At 44.5% G+C, this 19,934-nt stretch overlaps 1 protein-coding gene across 5 annotated transcripts in view; it reads left to right on the top strand.

Annotated features, from left to right (window-relative positions):
* Nucleotides 1–19,934, top strand: part of Adgrf5 (adhesion G protein-coupled receptor F5) — an 83,835-nt gene that overhangs the window by 45,698 nt on the left and 18,203 nt on the right. For 4 of the 5 annotated variants that reach the window (XM_036167972.1, XM_036167971.1, XM_036167974.1 and 1 more), the window contains exons 4-13: nucleotides 1,650–1,820; nucleotides 3,650–3,826; nucleotides 3,951–4,060; nucleotides 6,513–6,571; nucleotides 7,236–7,381; nucleotides 8,699–8,920; nucleotides 10,670–10,873; nucleotides 16,459–16,629; nucleotides 18,775–18,894; nucleotides 19,046–19,255. In XM_036167972.1, coding sequence (XP_036023865.1) covers nucleotides 1,650–1,820; nucleotides 3,650–3,826; nucleotides 3,951–4,060; nucleotides 6,513–6,571; nucleotides 7,236–7,381; nucleotides 8,699–8,920; nucleotides 10,670–10,873; nucleotides 16,459–16,629; nucleotides 18,775–18,894; nucleotides 19,046–19,255 — 1,590 coding nt within the window. The remainder of the gene's footprint in view (nucleotides 1–1,649; nucleotides 1,821–3,649; nucleotides 3,827–3,950; nucleotides 4,061–6,512; nucleotides 6,572–7,235; nucleotides 7,382–8,698; nucleotides 8,921–10,669; nucleotides 10,874–16,458; nucleotides 16,630–18,774; nucleotides 18,895–19,045; nucleotides 19,256–19,934) is intronic. The other variant, XM_036167975.1, reaches the window with a different exon arrangement.

Genomic DNA, 19,934 nt, shown 5'->3' with positions numbered 1-19,934 from the left:
AGGTGAACCTCACATGCACTATGTATCTGAAGCTGGTATTGAATTCACGATCCACCTGCCTCCAACTGCCCACATGGCATGATGATAATCTTATGTCACCACATCCAGATGAAAACCTGTCTTGTTCTGCTTGTATAAGGAGGAAATATGCCATCAAATGCATTCCTAAAATACCTTCACAGGTGTTCTTTAAAAAATAATGAGTTCGAGGCCAGCCTGGTCTCCAAAGCGAGTCCCAGGAAAGGCGCAAAGCTACACAGAGAAACCCTGTCTCTAAAAACCAAAAACCAAAACAAAACAAAAAAAAAAAGAAGAAGAAGTTCATTGCAGCAAACAGAATGATATCAAAGAGAAATAATTTCCAACAAGGTTATAGCCTGAGATTAATGTACTTTATACCTCTAAAGAACCATGCATTCTAGCTCCTAGCAATAGATATTTAACTACTGGAGTTTTCTATTCTGAACTTTCCCAGTGTTTCCCAGCAATGGTCCCTGGGATGCTTAAAATAAACCTTAGCATTTAATAGGAAAACAACTGTCTTTAGAAAGAAGACACAGAATTCTAACTACATATTAAAATAGAGATCATGTTACCTGATATCATTTAAGTTTTAAAGGAATGATTTTACAAGTGTTCATTATTTTTTTTTTTTACCTATTTAAAAATATTCTCCACACCTCTGTGTGAAAACCAGCCTTATCTTTCAAACTTTTTCATGAGGTAGTAACTGAGCCCATACCTTCGGCCCTAGTTGAATATTCCAATAGTATTTTCCAGCCAGAGCTAGAGCAATGATTAGCCCAGTGGCAGAGAAGTGGATGTATGACTCAACGTAGGGGATAGGCTTAGTAAGAAGTGCTTGAGCGCATGTTTGTTACGTGATGAGCTCCAGGACAGATCAGTGAGGTCATCAGACTAGAAGGAATCAGTTCCTGTCACAGGAGCTTACAACTGGTGGTCAAAACATGGAAGTGTGTGTGTGTGTGTGTGTGTGTGTGTGTGTGTGTGTGTGTGTGTAGTAGTAGTAGTAGATTTATTTGGAGAGCCCACATTCAATTGCCTGGAGACAATTTGAAAATCAACCAAGAACTGCGAATCTTTTGCATTTCACTTTTCAAGTGTCCAAAATTCTGTTGAACACCATTCAAGTTTGGGATACTGGGGATAGGAAGCAACCATAAAGAGTATGCTGAGTGCCTGTGTACAAGATAAGGCCAAAGTAAGTTAATGGGGGTGGTGTTCTAGAAGGTTTTCAAACATGCGTGCCTGTTCAGCTCTTAGAGTGTATGCAAACAACACAATGTTATAAAGACAGCAAGACATTCCTATGGGTGGAGATCCGAACGCTTATTGACTGCACAGGTGTAAGAGCCTCCTTTCCAGGTCATTACTACTAGTCTTGCCCCAGCTGCATTTTGCTCTTCACACATGGCCCTTGGCCTTGGACATTAAGGTTGAAGGTAATAGCTTGGAGAAACTAGGGGAGATAAACATTTTTTTTTTTTCTAAAAGGGCCCGTTACTATTCTTATGGCTGACATGCCCAGTATGTCCGTGAATGTGTCCCTAGCTTTCCTTGCTTCAGTGTCCACCAGGATCCCTCTCCCATCTCTGCAAACACTCAGTCTTCATGCCTTTTCATTTCAGTTGTGGAGGGTGGCCCTGTGGAGGAAGAATACACTGTGGATATTGAGATCAGTCTTGAAAACATCTCCTTCCTGGAGTCTATCAAAGCTCACTTGAACAGCCTCAGTCTTCCAATTCAAGGAAACGGCACTGACCCAGCCACTGACATCGTGAGCATGGCTGTGACAACAGGTGAGGGAGACATGCATTGCTTGGGAGTGGGTGACTGGGCATATCAGGAGAAAGGCCAACCGCTTTCTTTTAAATCAAGCTAAACACGGGAGCCAAGTGTAATAATGACTGTGTGGTTTTAGGATCCCACACCTCCCAGAATGAACTTGCTAGGGTAAATTTCCCAGCCAGTCATCGCCTTATTTTAAATGATAGCCAGAGGTCTCCATGGTGGTTATCAAAAAATGACCCCTAAGATAGCAACATAACCTTCCTGACAAATTACTGATCCTTTCCCTCTGAACAATGTGCAGGTGCAGCAAGGAGTGATCAGTATGTCATAAGCAGCAACTTCTTCTTTGAGGGGAGTGTCACAGGTCAAGAAATAGGAAGCAGGCACATACCTGGATCAGAAGCAAGACATTAAGCAAAATTCTCCCAGATCAAACCTTTGTATTTGACAACTCCCTACTAAAACTAAACAATTCCTCCTTTGTCTCAGGGTACCATCCCCAGAGACTTGGGGTCTTGTAGATGAAGCTGCCATTTGTCCTATAAAAGCTCTGTTAAATTGGAAAGCATCATGGTAACTTAGTGACTATTTGATGTCTTTCCTTAGAGTAGCACCTACTGTGGGCACCTATCTGCAAAGCATCTTTCAAAGACATCTCTGTGGTCCAACTTTAGAAATTGATTCAAGGGTCTCTGTTTTCAGAGCTTTTTTTTTCTTCCCTTTTTAATGTCTCCAGTGAGATCAGCATCCCATTTGGACTGTTCTTTAGACTAGAAATGGAAAGGACATTTGTTTACATTCCACATTTGTGATTTATTTCGATGTAACACATTACTCTTAGCACTATAGAACAACAGACACGTGCTATCTTGAAGTTTCTGGGGGTCTGGAATCTTGGAGTAGTAGCAGAGATGGGTGGTTCTAACTGAGGAAACTCTGATCTGAAGGCCCCCACTGGGCTGGAAAATTCACTTTCAAGTTCACCAGGTAGTTTTTGGAAGACCTCTGTCCCCAGGTAGTTATCATTTAGAGACCTTCATTCTTTACCATTTGGGTCTCTCCATGACAGGTCTTTGTGCCATGCAGCCAACTTCCCCAGAGGAAAAGAGAGGAAGGGAAGGAGAAGAGAGATGGCAGAGGAGAGGGAGGGAAAGAAAGAGGGAAGGAGGGAGGGAGGGAAGGAGAGAACGTGCTAAATGATCCAATCACTTTTACCAGTTCTGTAAGAGGGAACCACAAAAGGCTGCGAATTCCTAGGGGCAGAGATGCACAGAGGTCATAATGGAAGCTGGCTGCCCCTTATTCTGTATCAATGATTCTCAACCTTCCTAATGCTGTGACCCTTTAATATAGTTCCACATGTTGTGGTGATCCCCAATCACCAAATTATTTTTATTGCTACTTCATAACTGTAATTTTGCTACTGTTATGAATTGTAATGTAAACATTTTTGGGGGATAGAGATTTGTCGGGGTGGGGGGGCAGAAGGGGGTGTCATGACCAACAAACAGGTTGAGAACCACTGCTCTACATCAAGGGATCTACTCATCACTGACACCTAGTGGCCATGCAATATAAAACATGACTATCAAAAAAAAAAAAAAAAGATTCATTAGTCTGTAGCCACTCAGCAATCTCTCCACGTCACCTTTCAGATGACCTCATCTAATGGTTCTGTGATGCATATATGCCTTATTGAATCTCATGGGATTTTGTTGAACTTTCCAGAAGGTCAATGTGGAATTCAGCTAGGATTTCCTTCAAGTATAGACATTTGCAATCTACAAATGTAAGGGCGGTGACTGTCTTTTCTCTCCTTTCTTTTGGTTGATGGCAGTCTGCACACCTGCTGGAAATGACCTCTTGTGCTCCTGTGAGAAAGGCTATGTGTGGCCTCGGGAAAGGTGTCTCCGCAGTCTCACTTGTCAAGAGCATGACAGTGCCCTGTCAGGCCGCTACTGCAATTGTCTGAAAGGACTTCCTCCCCAGGGACCTTTCTGCCAGCTCCCAGAAGGTAAGCAATTGTTCTTTGAAGATTTGTTGAATGGGTATTCAACTTTACCTCAATCAAATATCTCTCTGTATTGTCTGTATTCAAATACCAAGGAGACATTTATATTTTGCCCTGTGTTTTTCAGCATATATTACCTTAAAAATCAGAGTCAGACTGAACATAGGATTTCAAGAAGACCTGAAGAACACATCTTCTGCCCTCTATAGGTCCTACAAGACTGACTTGGAAAGAGCGGTAGGTTTGGGCTGTTGCTTACCCAAGAAACTGCTTAGGAGGAACAAGCCAAGACCATTCCCAGTGGACAGAGTGTTTACGTGTGTATAATCTAGGTGTGAGGATTTGAAGTTATGGAAATCCACCTGAGAAGGAGAATTAAGAAGTACTCAAATCAAACAGTATTCAGAGGACAGGGGCATCACCTTGGCCTATAAGTAGACTCTCTTCCCTGAGTAAAAATGATTCAGATAAGATGTGGTGGCATCACTTCACTAAAATCAATTCAGAGGCTAGGTAGCCTGGTCCAGAAGAGGTAGGTAGCTCATTCAGGCGTTCATTCTAACATTCTCCTGTCTTGTGTAGCTCAGAACATTCTGCTTAGTGGATGGTACTGCCCCCAAAATGGGCAGGGATTTCCCACATAGATGAGGATCCTAACATCAACTGAACATCCAACTCAAGGCTGAGCTCAGAGAGTTTCAAACTTCTCTACCCTGGAGGTCACTAGGCACTCACTCTAGGGAGTTTATAGTTACTGAGGTAAAAACAGAGAAGTCTCTGCTGTAGACGAATTTCTAAACAGTCTTATTAAATAAGAAACACAGAGCTAAATACAGACGTAATAGCTGAATTGATCAGAGCAATAGCCATGACTAGCCTTAGCTTACCACCAGTAGTAGCTTCCCAAGAGAGAGTTTCTTCCTGCCTGACCTGTGCTTTTATTGCCTTCCTGTTCTGCCTTCCTCATCACTGCCTGTCTATACAGACCTCCAGGTCTCATTGGTTGGTACTGGGATTAAAGGCTCATGTCACCGTGCTTGGTGGTCCTTGACCACACAGAGACTCTGCCTGCCATGTGATCGGATTAAGGGCATGGGCTACCACCTCCGGACTTCTGTTTATGGCTATTTGACCTCTGATCTCCAGGCAAACTTTATTTATTAACATACAAATAAAATATCACATTTCAGCAGAAATAAAATATCACCACACTCTGCAAGTGTTAACTATCTCCCAGATGCACTTGTACAGCGCTTGATATTAGATTAAACTGTTTAAAGGTAAATGCTTTGCTTGAGCTAGCTCATTTCAAACACTGCTTCTTCACCGGTGTGGTGAATACTATTACACATGGGCTGAGATAATCACTTCCCATAACTCCTAGTACAGACAGGCCCTTGCCTCAGGACAGGAGAAGTCCTTGCCAATCCCAGTATGCCACACAAAAATGGTGACTTTTCCATGGTGCCTTGATGGAATATTGATTCCACAGAGTCCTGGAACACCTGATTGACATCTCTGGCACATGATGATTCTACATAGCATACCAGTCACTGAATTCTGTGCTTTTAAGGAAAGGTGGGTTACATAATAGCCTTTGAGTGCCACTCACCCAAGTACCAGGCCTACTACACATGTAGACTTCTTGGTGATCTACTTTCATTTCTGTGGCTATGATAAAGCACTCTGGCCCCAAAAAATTTTAAGAAGGAATTTACCTGGCTTAAAATTGCAGGGCATAGTCATATCATAACCAAAGTCAAAAGAGGAATGAATGCACCCATGCTGCCTGCTTCTTGTTGCTAGCTTTCACCTACTTTTCATTGGTCTCACACAGCTCTGGGCCCTCTGCCTGTGGAATGGTGCTGCCCACAGTGGGCTGGATGTCTATCTATCGTCATGTTGTCTGCCCCCCCCCAGTTGAGTAACAATCAAGACATTCCCCAACAGATGTGTCCACAAGCCAACATGACCCAGGCTTCCTCCAGTAGAGGCTGTCTTCTCAGGTGACTCCAGGTTGTAGCAAGTGGCACTGAAAACTAACTATGACACCTGGATCAGTCAGGACCTATTATGGGGTTGATATTCAGAAGAACAATATGAACACATCATTAAAAATGAGACGGGCTTCACCAAAGTCACAGGGATGTTAAGCAGGGAACAAGTGGGATGGCCGCCAGGAGGGCGTTCCTGACTTCCGACGCTCTGGCTGTGGTTAAGTAAGTAGCCCCTAGTGCTGCATCTGACTCTCAGGAACATGTTTCTTACCTCAGAATGCACACTAGTGCTGTGTGCCTGGTAGATGTGGGGATTCCTAGAAAGACACCCACATGTCCTTGGAAGATGTTTCTGAACATTGCCAGGCTTGGTGTCGAACCTTTCATTCTATTTCCTCCCTTTTCTCTTCCACTTGGAGTTTGAGGCCTCTCTTTCTCTCGCCCCGCCCCCAAGCCTCTCTGTTCTCTCCTGCATTTCCCTGAGCAGTCTTTTTGTGCATTGAATCCACTCTCCACTTCTCTAAAAACTGACTCAAGGTATTAGAAATTACTCCTTCGAAGCTCTGCCAATGCCACCACTAGCAAAGTACACAAAATAAAGCCATACCCAGGTTGATAAAAAGCACGTGTAGACTTTTGGTATCATTCACCAGTCATTGATTACATGACTCTTCTCTTGCTTTATTTTCCAGTTCCGAGAGGGTTACAAAACTTTGCCAGGATTCAGGTCGGCGACTGTGACCCACTTCACGTAAGAATGATGTAGTTTGCTCATTTTTTTTTAAATGAGGGCAGAATTCAGACTACCAGGAAAGGAGACAAAGCATCCTTGGGCCATCATGTGGGGTGCTTAGCAGGAGCAGCTTGACAGAGGTGAGAGCTATTACCAGACCACAATGGTGAACAGGAAAAGGGAACACCCATGATGGGTCCCTACCCTTTACAGATGGACTTCCTTAGCAGTAAGGAAACACAAAGGTCTGTTCAGCTCATGCGTACAAGAATTTTGCGAACAGAAATACATCTGTAGTTCTGAGAATCTGAAATGTTAAAGTGGAATCGTATCAGATAGTGATGTTAAAGACGTTAATAGAAGATCCTGCTAGGTAGACGGGATTGCAGGTTTTCTGGTGTGCCTTGAAGGGCTCCCCTGGAGCCTGGAAACCCTGTGGGTTCAGCTCATTTTCCCCATCAGATCACTTTTCTCCTTTTTGCTCCTGGGCAAGGAATCTAAATTCTCATTTACATACCTTGGGCTGTCCATTAACATTTGAAGACAGGCTTATTTTTAGCAGTTCCTTGAAGATAGCAGTGCCCAGGTGGCTTCTGCTTTCTCGTTTTCCGTGTCATAAGCCACAGGTCAGGACTCTCCTAGGTCAGTCACTGCTTTACTGAACTGAGTGGTCTCTGTGCAGCAAGGGCAGCGTGGTTGTGAACTATGAGCTCCAGCTGTCATCGGCACCACAGCCTGGATCATTGCACAGAGCCAACGAGCAAGTCACACAGAGCCTTAACCAGACTTACAGAATGGACGACAGCTCCTTCCAAGGAACGCCAAGCAGTAAGTGGAACCCACCTCCTTATCGCACGTGTCCACTTGGGGTGGGCATGGTGATGGTGTTGATTAAACCTAGGAAGTCTGCCACAGAGGTTCTCGCACATCTGTGCGCACCGCTGCGCTAGTCATAACATCATCAAGGAAACAAAATCAGCCTAGACACCTGTCAGCAAATAAACGGATAATGAAAACTCAGTGCATGTGTACAATGGGATCTTTCCGGGCTGTCAAGGAGAAAGAAATTATGAAAATTCCCGGAAAATAGATGAATCTGGAAAATATGAAGCCAGGTGAACCAGACTCAGAAAAACAAAAATAGCGTGTTGTCTCTTATATGTAGATCCTAACATTTAATGTGTGACTAGAAGGCAGTAAGGATGCTCCCAGGGGTGGAAGGGTGGAAGTGGGGGATGAGGAGGAAATTTGGGAAGAGGAGACTCAACAAAAAATTATTTTAAAATGCCATAATGGGCCAGACATAGTGACAAACACTTCTAATCTCAGCACTCGGTAGGCAGAGGCAGGAGGACCTCTGTGAGTTTGAGGCCAGCCTGGCCTATAGAGTGAGTTCCAGGTCAGCCAGGACTTCATAAAGAAACCCTGTCTTGAAACAGACAAACAAAAAAAATGCCATAATGAAATATAACACTTTGTATATTAAAAAACAATTGAGGGAAAGGAGGAAGGCCTAGGAAATCATGGGGATATTTCTTATTACAGAAGCCTGGAGTACTGTGTGCCATCTGCCCCTCCTTAACTAACACTATTACAGCTGGAGAGCCAGGGAGATGGGGACAGGAGCTTCTCACAGAAACACAGGGCCTGAGAGTTTCTTATGTTCATATATTCAAATGATCCATAAATGTAAGGCTAACACTGGTGGATGGGGTTGGGGGGAATCACAGCAGATACTGGCACTTAATAGAATTCCATTGTTTTAGAGGGTGAGTCTCAGAGCTCATCTGCACCACATTAACCCACAAAAGACCCATCTATACTTTACCAACACCTCAACCCTGATGGTTCTGATGCATGGAGAGGCTTCCAAACTGCTGTTCCAGATCATTTAAAATAGTGATGGAAAATGCATGACTTTAGATGCTCTCTTCCACTGGGGTCCAGACATGGGCTCTGGTGTGTCAGTAGGCAATGGGACCATTGTTACTCAAAGTGTAGTAGGGGGAGCCTGTGGGCAGCTCTGCAACAGGTAGACATTGAGAATGGCCCTCAAGAGAGGAAGAGGCAAAGTCTAGAGAGCCGGTTCCATGGTTTGCGTTCATTGATGTGTTATCCTCACATCAATGGTCTTTGAATTCCCAGATGAAACAAAGTTCACCGTTACACCGGAAGTCATCTTTGAAGGAGACAACGTCACTTTGGAGTGTGAAAGTGAAATCGTGTCCTCCAACACATCTTGGTATTATGAAGGAAAACGCTTGGACATGAAGGATGGCAGCAGATTCTCCGTTCATACCTCAGTCCTCAACAACATGAGCTTGGTCTCCCGCCTCATCATTTATAACTTCACAAAGCATGATGCAGGTGGGTTTCCCACGCGAGACTTGTGGGAGGAGCTGAATGTTATGCTCAGAGAGGCAGCCCACAGAACGGGGGACCGGGGTGAGCTGCCCACAAGAAGCCTGATGGCTCAGGTTCCAAAATGGAAAATGCATCCCATGGCATTCTTGTGAGTGTGTGTGTGTGTGTGTGTGTGTGTGTGTGTGTGTGTGTGTGCTTGCGCATGCGTGCATGCATGCAAATGTTGTGTGAGTGTGTATATATCTGCTGGGGGGATCTGCTGGTCAGAGGTTGCAGTCTACCATGGCCTGGCAACTTTCTCTGAGCTTGGCAACATAGACAACTGCCTCCCTCCAAGCCCTGTTCTCTACCTGACCTTATTCGGGGACTGTCTCTAGGCCCAGATCCCTGACTTCTCTCTATTGTGACTCTGGACACAGTCCCCTGCAGAAGCTTTCCCCCTGCTGCTCATATGGTAATTAGACACTGTGCTGGGAGCCTTACGATAGGACCATGCTTCCACAGATGATTAGAACTGAGACTTGTACTAGGAACTTTATGATAGGAATGTGCTGTTTAATGCAAGTTAGGTGATTCTCCAGCTGTCGTTCCCATTCCTATATATTCCCTACACTCCGCAATACTGTTGAGCTGATTCACTGAAGTCATATCTGGGGAACTGTCTCCATCATGCTCACAGGTTGCACAAAGCTCTCTGTCATCACTTCTGCCCCTTGTCCTCGTGGACTGGTGGCCAACAGGTCTAGAGGAAAAAGGGGACCCCCACATATACTCATGAGGAGGCTTCAGAGCATCTGTCTTCATTGCTCCCCATCTAAGTTTTTGAGACAGGGTCTCTCACTGAATATAGCACTCAGTCTGCTATTCAGTGAGATCTGGGGACCAACCTGTCATTGCCTCCCTGGCTCTAGAGTTGCATGCTACCATTTCCATCTCTTCATATGGGTTCCAGGGATCTGAACTCAGATCCTCATGCTTGCACAGCAGACCACTATGACCCAGAGTACTATTTTTAATGACATTAAAAATCCAGTTATTTATTTTTGAATTTTATATAGTATGTAGGATAGTTTTATGATGTTTTATTTTAATTAACCTATAAAGTTTAATTTGCTGAGATAAAGTTGGCATCTAACATACTGCACAATGTATACAATTTATTAAGTTTTGACACAGACACTTGAAAAGGCATCACCAAAATCAAGGTGGTGAATATATCCAGCCTTCCACATCATTCTTGTTCCCTATAACAATCACTCTCTTTGGCCTTTCCCTTACCTGCCATAAAACATAAATTTTAGTTCTTTAGACACAAACAAGGAGCCTGATACATTCTACTATTTAATAACTCCACTTAGGACCAGATATCAGTAGGACCAACTCTGTTCTTCCAAACAAGAAAGAGGGCTACAGATACATGAGCCCTGTCACATCTTTGCAGACTCTGATTTTATCACAGGATTAAATAGCATGCCAGAATTATCCATGGTCCTCCAACTCTCCAAGACTTACCAGTTTTGTTTCCCTGTGTCTTATAATCCCATACTTGTCCCTGAGAACGCCACAATGAAGACCTTTTTCTACTTTTTACCTATGTCATTAGAAATGTCTGATGGGCTTGACAGCTTCTGAATATTCATTCCTTTAGGGGTCCTTGAATCAAATCTCAGATGCCATGATACATGGGATGCTCGGTTTTATTAAGAGAAATTCATAGGAGTGATAATTTATAATTCTATGTATTCTCTACAGGTGATTATCGTTGCAAGCTGACCTTGGATATTTTTGAATTTGGGGACTCCAGGAAACTAGATGTCACCCCCATTCGGATTTTGGCTAAGGAAGAGAGGAAGGTGGTGTGTGATAGCAACCCTATATCATTGAATTGCTGCAGCGAGAACATTGCAAACTGGAGTAAAATCGAATGGAAGCAGGAAGGGGAAATAAGAATTCTAGGTAAGAACTGTAGAGCAAGACCTTTTGCAAAGAGGGCTCTTTGCTTGCCTCTCAGCCAAGAAAAAAATGAGAGATCTTGTGAGCAGAGGAGGAATGACATTTATTCTGGACCATGAAAATAAAACCCAAAAAACTAGCTTCTATGCCAGCACCAGCTTAGACACTCTACAACAAACCTCCCAAAGTACTTGTATGCAAACATCATGCTTGTGTCCTGGGCAAGATCCTGGCAGATAAAGACCCGAAAGGGAGTGACCCTAGAGACTTAGTACATAGCATGGCCCATCCTTCCTTTTTTTTTCCATCCTCAGAAAGCTGAGGTCATGAAGGTTTCACTGAGACCTGACCTGAGCTTCACATTCCTATCCCTTCCTGAAGTCACTCACTTACATACTTGCTTCAGCCTTTTCTGTCTCTGCTCCCAGCATTCATTTCTCTGCAGACTTATTCCTCTCTCAGTTACTTCATGTCAATTCCTACTCATTTATTTTTTGTATGTATATGTATGTATGTATGTATGTATGTATGTATGTATGTATGTATGTGTTTACATGTGTTGGGCCATACAGTGTGGGGGCACACATGTGTAAAGGGCAGAGGCTAACACTGAGGTTCCTCCTTGATTGCTTTCTTTTTCTTGAACCCAGAGCTAAGGAATTTTGCTAGTAGAGCTAGCCTGATGATCCAGGGGTCTCCCATCTCTCCCTTCTGCATACTGGGGTTACAGGCAGGCTGCAGTATTTATACGGTGCTAGCGATCTGACTCCAGTCCTCACCCATATATGGCAGGCTGCAGTATTTATACGGATGCTAGGGATCTGACTCCAGTCCTCACACATATATGGAAGTGTTTTGCCCACCAGTTGGTCCGTCTTCCCAACAGTGCTTTTGTCTTGTCCTGAGATCTAAACTGAAGTTCCCCACCCTCCGGTTTATACTATCAAATGAAAATAATAAAGAAAAGCACCGATGGTGTCTGGAGACATGGCTCATCGAACAAGAGCATTTGTTGCTCTTGCAGAGGACCAGGGTTTGGTTCCCAGCACCCATATGGCTGCTTGCAACCATGTGAAACTCCAGTTCTTAGGGATCTGATACTCCATTCTGACCTCCTTGGACACATGTACACACGTACTGCACAGATGCACATACATGCAAGACACTCAGACACATAACATAAACAAATCTTTTAAAAAATTCTAAGTTTTGCAGAAATATTAATCCATTAAAAAAACCAAACATGATTGTGAGTGATCACATCTAAACTTGGTCACAATGCGAAGCCAGTAGTTTTACTTCCAGTGAGAAAATGAGGAAACCAGGATCCAGATTAAATTGCTTCCCAAGTTTATCACCATATGAAAAGAAAGGAATTAGAGTTCCTCCATTGATCTCATTTCACAAGGCTGGCTATAGTGACCAGCACTTTCTCCATCCGGTGAGCCAGCTTTGGATGGAGCTGCCAGCAGTTTAGATACAAAGGACCATTAGCTACTTAGAAACCATATAGAACATCTTTTTTTAAAGAAACAATTGTATAATGTACAAACATTTAAGGAAAATAATCTTTGAACTAAAATGCAGTGCTACAAACATTGTGAGTGCCATAAGTGTTTATGTTACAAAGTCTTTGCTCTTAAGACTATGCTATGTCATTATTACTCATTTAGTGTGAAAAAGTCCATTTCCACCCACACTTTCCTGACAACCTCTGGTCTGTAAAGCACATTTGACCTGCGGCATCTGATTAGACCTTCAGTGACTGAGAAAGACTGAGAAAAATGTCGGCACGGGCCATTTAGTCACTTCCCTGGTTTATAAGGAAAAGGTGGTACAGGCATCCTGAAGGAGCTGCCAGATGGCCAAGAGGCCTTGCACGATTCCCATGGCTCTGCTGAAGGAGCTTTCAAGCCCGCAAGGTGACAGACCTTGCCCTCTGGCAGAGGAACCAGGAAGTCTGCAGTGGGATGCTCTGCGACCTCTCTCTCTTGTGACCCCTTTGCAGACTTTCCTAAGTCCTGCAAGACTGACCAGGCTGCAGAACAATGGATTTCCTGCATAGCTTGTTATCTCCCCATCCTGACCCCAGCCCTGGCCCCTACAGCAGCTTGATGAAGTGCTAAGTTCTGCAATGAGAATTGCTGGTTTATGTACCCGCAGCACACTGACCACCTCACATCATCACACCACAGCCCTGATTTCTGTTAAAGCCCCAGTTGTCTTTTAAGGCTTAGAAGAACATCCTCTCCTCTGAAATCCTTTGTAGACACCCATCTGAAATGACCGCCCGCCACTTTAACCTACATGCTGAAATGAATTTTCTTTTGTGGGACCTATCCTTGAGACATTCTATTATTCTGTCTGTTTCTCTATACTTCTCACTCTGCATGGCTTATTGGCTTGCCTGTTGAGTGACAAGGCTGGACTTTTACATTGGACAGGAAGAGGAGGGACATCCAGGTCTGCAGCTTTGCAGTGTGTTGAAAGCCAGGATGTGGTTTAGGTTTTGAGAAGATGAAGAAGCAGGTTCAGAAGAGAGGGACAGATTAGAACATATTTTGCGACAAATGCTGCTACCATCTAGGGGTCTGAATCAGGTTTGTTTCATGCCCCAATTAAAGAATTTAAAGGCACAAAAATATCTTGAGGGGGAAGGGTAGCAACAGGAGAAATCTCAGACGTGACAGACTCAGAAGCTGAAGAAGGCTTTCACACGTGTGAGAAAACACACTCAGTAAGGCCCATCTAGAGAAAGCATGACAAAGACCTTCTGCAAAGCAAAGGAGGGTCTCCGGAGCCTAAAACCCTCCTCATTGGGATTTTGAGAGGTTTTTCTCCTTCAGTTTAGGGTTGGTCAGTTGGAACAAAGACAGAGAGGCAGACAGGCTCACAGCCCTGGAGCAGATCTGTCCTGCTATAGCCCTGAATTTGCTGGCCTGGTCTGCTGGTAGAGTGGGGGAACTACTAGGAGGAAAAGCCCACTGGGTCTTTGTTTTGAGATGCCAAGCTCTTGTCTTGGGTCAGAAGGGTGGGAAGGAAGCTGGAAGCTTGCCATCTTCTTCATCTGTTTGTCCTCTCCCCATCTGTCTGTCTACCAAGAGTCTGTCTAGCTCCCAGTCCTTCAGAGCCACATACTGTGTTAAGGACATCTGACTTATCATACACACAGCAATAATTTCATGGTAAAAGTACGTTAGACAATCAGAGCTTTAGAAAACTAACATTCCAGGGGCCTCATGGTGTGTACTTATACTGGAAGCTTGGGAGGCTGAGGCAGGGAAATCACAAGTTGAAGGCCAACCTGAACTATAGAGCAAATTCAAGTTTGAGCTATATAGTGAGACCCTATAGCAAACCCAAAGCAAGTCAGCTATAGAAAGAAAATGAAACTTATAGGTAGTCTAGTGAGTAAGTTGAAGTGTGAAATAATTGAGAATTGATTCCCACATGGAGTCAGTTGCAGAGTTCAGACAATCAGTGGGGCCTCGGAGAGTGACCTTGTTTTGATAGAGACAGCCCTGTTTTAGGAGTGTGAGCTCAGAGAGCACTTTCACAAGTAAATGTTAGTACAATGTGAGGAAAGGCAGGTTATTATAGTGGCCTTTAAGCTTTTAAATCTGTGTTTCTGCCAATGTCAGTGAGAGGAAACACTGGATGTGCGAGTTTTGTCTGGGGGGTGGGGGGATAAATAAATTGCACGTGTTGAGTTTGAGGAACCGGAGATGTCAAATCAACACTTGGGAATTTGCCTCAAAAGTTTCCAACCGGGACATTCCTCTTAGAGTAGTGTGGAAGTCATCCGACCTCGATTTGTAACGGGAGCCAGAGCTGATGATGTTGCTGAGAGAGTGGAGAAATGGCCAGCAGCAGTGGGGTGGGGTGGAGGGGGAGAGGTTGAGGACGACATACGCATTTAAGAGGGATGCTCAGGAGCAGCGCTTAGAAAGGAGGCCCAGGAGGATAAGCACAAAAAGACAAAGAAAGGACCAGAAGGCTCAAGCCTCACAGCAGAAAGATGGCTGGCAGTGGGGAGGGTGTAGTGCAGACAGTATGAAGAAAAGCCCAGGATGGAGGAAAGAGGAGGCCCCTGTTGGCCTTAAAGGGAAAAACTTTTGGTAAAGTAGAGGGTCACAAAGGTCAATTTCAAAGAGTAATGAAGAATGGGAGTGGGAAACCAGAGGTCACAAATGCATCATGAAAAGTAGGGGTGAGTAAGGGGTGGGGATAGAGTGAGCTCGAGGGACTGTCACAGGAGCAGACTTGCCCTAAGGTTTGACCACTCTCTGAGGGCAAAAGTTTAGCTCTCTACACTCAGTCAGCCTTGTAGAATCCTTAATGCAGATGTGGCTTTCTTCTGAGAACTCGGTTCAAGAAAGGATGGACAGAGAGAGGACGTCTTCGGAGAGTTAGAAGGGATTTTGTCAGAGTGAAAGAAAGTGGAAACCGTGGAGTGGTTTGAACAGACACTCGGGGAGGCAAGCTGGATGTAGGAGCTACTTTTCTCTTGCTGTGATGAAATAACCTGAGGAAAAAACGAAGTTAGAGAAGCTACAGTTTGCTTTTGGCTTACAGTTCCAGAGCAGACACAGGTCCACCATGATGGGGAGGGCCTGGCAACCAGGAGTGCTCACATGTCATCCACACACAGGAATCAGAACAGGAATTGCAGCCAGGCTGTAAAACCATAGAACCCACCCACGTGATATACTTCCTTCAGCAAGTTCCCACATCCTAAAGGTTTTGTAACCTTCCCAAAGAGCAGCGCTAACTGCGGACTGTCCTCAAACACATGAGCCAGTGAGTGACATTTCTCATTCAAACCACAACAATGCTCATATGTCAATCAAAATAATAAAGGCATCTGTCTTAGGGTGACTACTGCTGTGATGAAATGCCAGGACCAAAAGCAGCTGGGGAGGAAAGGGTTAATTTCACTCACAGTTCCATGTAACAGTTCACTGTCAAAAGCAGTGAGGGCAGGAACCTGGGGTCAGGAGCTGATGCAGAGGCCGTAGAGGTGTGCTGCATGCTGGCTTATTCCTCATGGCTTACTCAGCCTGCTTTCTTACAGAACCCAGGACCACCAGCCTAGCAATGACCCCACCCACAATGGGCTGGCCCTCCCACATTGATCACACATTAAGAAAATGCCTTATAGCTGGAGCTTATGGAGGCATTTTCTCAACTGAGGTGCCTTCCTCTCTGATGACCCTTGTGTCCAGCTGACATAAAACCAGCAAGCACAGCACTGCTGATCAGCTACAGTTGAAAGACACTGACCCGTCAACTTACTCCGTGTTGTTCACTTTGAATGTTTGAAGAATGTCTCAGGACGGCGGTAGCAGGTGAAGGGGGCAGGGAGAAAATGGAGACCAGAATAGGAAAAGGCAGACACAGGGTTATTCCAGAACCCTAGGCAAGAAGTAGGGACGGCGGCTTGGAGGGTGCTCTGTTTCTGGGGATGGGAACAATGATTTTTGGAGACATAAAGCTGCCAGCAACTGAAAAAGTATGAAACTGAAGTTTCCACTAAAAAACTTGCTACTAATTCAGAGTTATCAACAGATTTGTTCATATCATTGCAGGGAACCCAGAAACAGACCTGGAATCTAGCTGCAGCACTTACACCCTCAAGGCAGATGGAACCCAGTGTCCCAGTGGGTCTTCTGGAACAACAGTCACCTACACATGTGAGTTCGTCAGTCCCTACGGAGCCACAGGCAGTAAGAACATAGCTGTGACATTCATCTCTGTAGGTAAGAACTCTTGCCATAGAATATTTTGTTAGATTATGTTGCACTTGCCTATCAACAGGGATCATTGGTGGGCAAAATAAAGCTGGGCTTTCCCTGGGAGTGGGATGGTGGTCAGATGTCCCTCTACACCATTTCAAGTCAGGTGGGACCCATTTTAAGTTGGGAAGGGTCGGGCGGGAAAGAGCTGCAAGAAACCAATCAGGTTGTCCTGATAAAGGAAGCAGATGGGCTGGGAAAGTAGTGTCATGACCAGGTTAGTTCTGTTGTCATTGAATTCGTGTGACAGCGAACCCCCTCTCCTTTCACAATTCAATTTCTCTTCTTTAAATTCCAAGAGCCTCACTCACATCCCCACTACTCCTCAGCTCCTCTCCCAGTCTGCCCATTCTAGAAATAACTCTGCAGAAAGTTGGGACAATGATCATTTGCCATTGTCCTGTGGTTGAATAAAAACCTTTGTTTCAATCTCTCAATTCTTAGTGAGGTTTTGTAAAGTATCATTTCTGATGTCATCCACACACAGGAATCAGAGAGACAACAGGAAGTGTGGCCAGGCTGTAAAACCTTAAAGCCCACCCACAGTGATGTACTTCCTTCAGCAAGTTCCATGTCTTAAAGGTTTTGTAACCTTCCCAGAGAATAATACCAACTGGGAACTACATGTTCAAACACATGAGCCTGTGGGGGACATCTCGTGTTCAAACCATAGCACTGGTCATATGCCAATCAAAATAATAAAGGCATCATTATTCAACCAGCATTATAGAGTCACCACAGCTACAAACATATCTTTCCACCCAGCCTTTGAAAATGAACCATTTACAGCTTTTTTGAGAAGTGTCCTGAAAAGCAGGATGGAAACAGTGCCCATTTGTCTGTCTCCTGCAAGCGTTCTGTTACTGGGACTTAGTGTTTATCCATCAAGAACAGGTTCTGGGGGCTCCTGTCCACAGCACAGCTCTCTGAGTTAGAACAAGAGTGTGCAGGTATGGCAGCTTTCACTACAGAAAACTGCAAAGTTCCAGAATACCCAGGAGTGCCTCGAGAGCAAGCACCTGGTTCCTCTCCTGATGCTCTTTAAGATGTCACTCTTATCTGGAAAACTGGGGCGTATTGTAGAGGCCTGGTCAATCCTTGCTGAAAATCACTGATCTGGTCATCTGACCTCTTCTGAGGACAAGAGAACCAGATTTCTGGTCCACGAGGCTTTGCTTTCTGCTCAGACATGGTTAGCCCTCAGAGAGCTATTTCCAGATCCCTCTAGTCAGGGAGGGCAGAGTGAGGGACACACTGTGTCATGTGCCCACTTTGGTGTCATACCTCAGCATGAGAACCCTGACTAAGACACTGTGGAAAGCAGTGGCTTCTTTGGATTATCATTAAGAATATGATTCATATTGACTGGAGAAGCTGGCCTGTGGTGGTAGCCGTTCACCTCCATGGGTGACTGAAGCAAACGCCATTTTGAGGTGTCAGTCATGGAAAAGACATGCTCCCAGAGAAGGGGAATGATAGAACAATATAAAAATAAACAGTGGGGTTTTCATATCAACATCTGTATCCACAATGGTCTCGACATTGTCAACAAACAATGTCTTACAAATCTGAGAGAATTCCCCAAAATAGCAGTAAACATGTAATTAATTACATTATATAACCTTCTTTCTAGTATTATATATGGTTAAATGAAATAGCTATAAATAATATTAATCTGCCCATACATCTCAGTCTGCCTGAGATAGTCTAAGCATAATTATTTGACTAGGGAACTTTATGATCTGTCTACTGAAAAAGTAGATCAAGAATTCATTCTTTCGTTCATGAAGCACTAACTGTATACTAGACCATCAGTAAATGCTAAGGATGTACCTACAGGAACAAAGGCTGCCTTTTTTATTGGGGACAGCTGTAGAAAGAAGTGAAGCTCTGTTACAGTGGTGTGGCATTGGTGGTACCCTAGTAATCATAGCTACCTTCCAAGATACAACGCAGTATTACGGGGGTAGTGTTTAAAAAGTTGATATGAAACATTACAAGAACCCAGTCCTCTATTTTTCCCCTGAGGGGTCACAGAGGAGGTTGGAGGGGAGCCTGGGTTAAGCCAACATCCCTAAGTTTGCAACCTTTTACCCTGCTAATCATCAGGAGATAATTCCAGCTCCAAAGGGGAAGTGCCCGAGGTCCTAAGGCATGTGATGGAAGTGAGTACAGTTCAGAGCACCACCGGGAACAGCCTAGAAACAAGTAAAGCCCAGGAGCAGCAAGGTACCAATCCCGTGTTGACATCAGTAGAGCCAGGACGGTCCGCGTTGCTGTCTCTGTCTTAAGTTTTACTCCTGTGTCGATGTCATCAGAAAAACTAAACGTTGGATTTGTTGTTGGTTTTGTCTTGTCTCTTTTGTTTGCATCCCTTCAGCCAACCTAACAATAACCTCGGACCCAATTTCTGTTTCTGAGGGACAAAACTTTTCTATAACATGCACCAGCGATGTGATTAACTATGATGAGGTGTACTGGAACACTTCAGCTGGTATTAAAATCCATCCGAGGTTTTATACCATGGAGAGGTGTCAGGATAGAGTGAAGTCCGTGCTGACAGTGCAGACCTCCACCAGGGAGTGGAATGGTAAGTGATGGGCCAGACCCTGCAGCGGGCTGTGTAGACCCCTGGAAGTGTGCGCTGACAACAGCTGCCTATGAAGGCTCTGTTTCGGGACATGCCTGTGGTGGCTATATTAATTGCTCTTTGTGGGTGATATGACAGTCCCTTGGGGGTAGATAGCATCCATCCATCTTGTGGATGAAGAAAATGATGCTCAAAGGCAGTAATAATCACAGGGGTACAAGCCAAGTTGTGCAGCGTGGAGTTAGTGTCTAAGCCCACAGCCTGCACCCCTGCTATCACAACAATAGGAGTTGTTTCCAAGTCACTTCCCTAGGGCCTGAAAAATGGCTCGGTCAGTAACGCATTTGCAAATATGAGGGCCTGAGTTCGATCCTGAGAAGCCTTGTAAAAAGCCCAGGACAGTAGTGACAGTTTACAACCTCAGCAATGGGACGCAGGGGTCGGGGTGGAGGTCATGACAGGTGGATCCCTGGAGGCTTGCTAACCAGCTAATCTAGCCTATGTGGCAAACTTCTACACCAATGAGAGACACTGTCTCAAACAGAAAACAGAGGTACAATACTAGAGGTTGTTCTCTGAACTCCACGTGTATGTATATATACATACACGTGCATATGCATATATATGTGCACACACACACACACACACACACACACAACAAATAATAATAATACAACTC

This window comes from Onychomys torridus, chromosome 18, assembly GCF_903995425.1.
Source record: "Onychomys torridus chromosome 18, mOncTor1.1, whole genome shotgun sequence".
NCBI lineage: Eukaryota > Metazoa > Chordata > Mammalia > Rodentia > Cricetidae > Onychomys > Onychomys torridus.
This window is presented reverse-complemented; position numbering and strand designations above follow the sequence as displayed.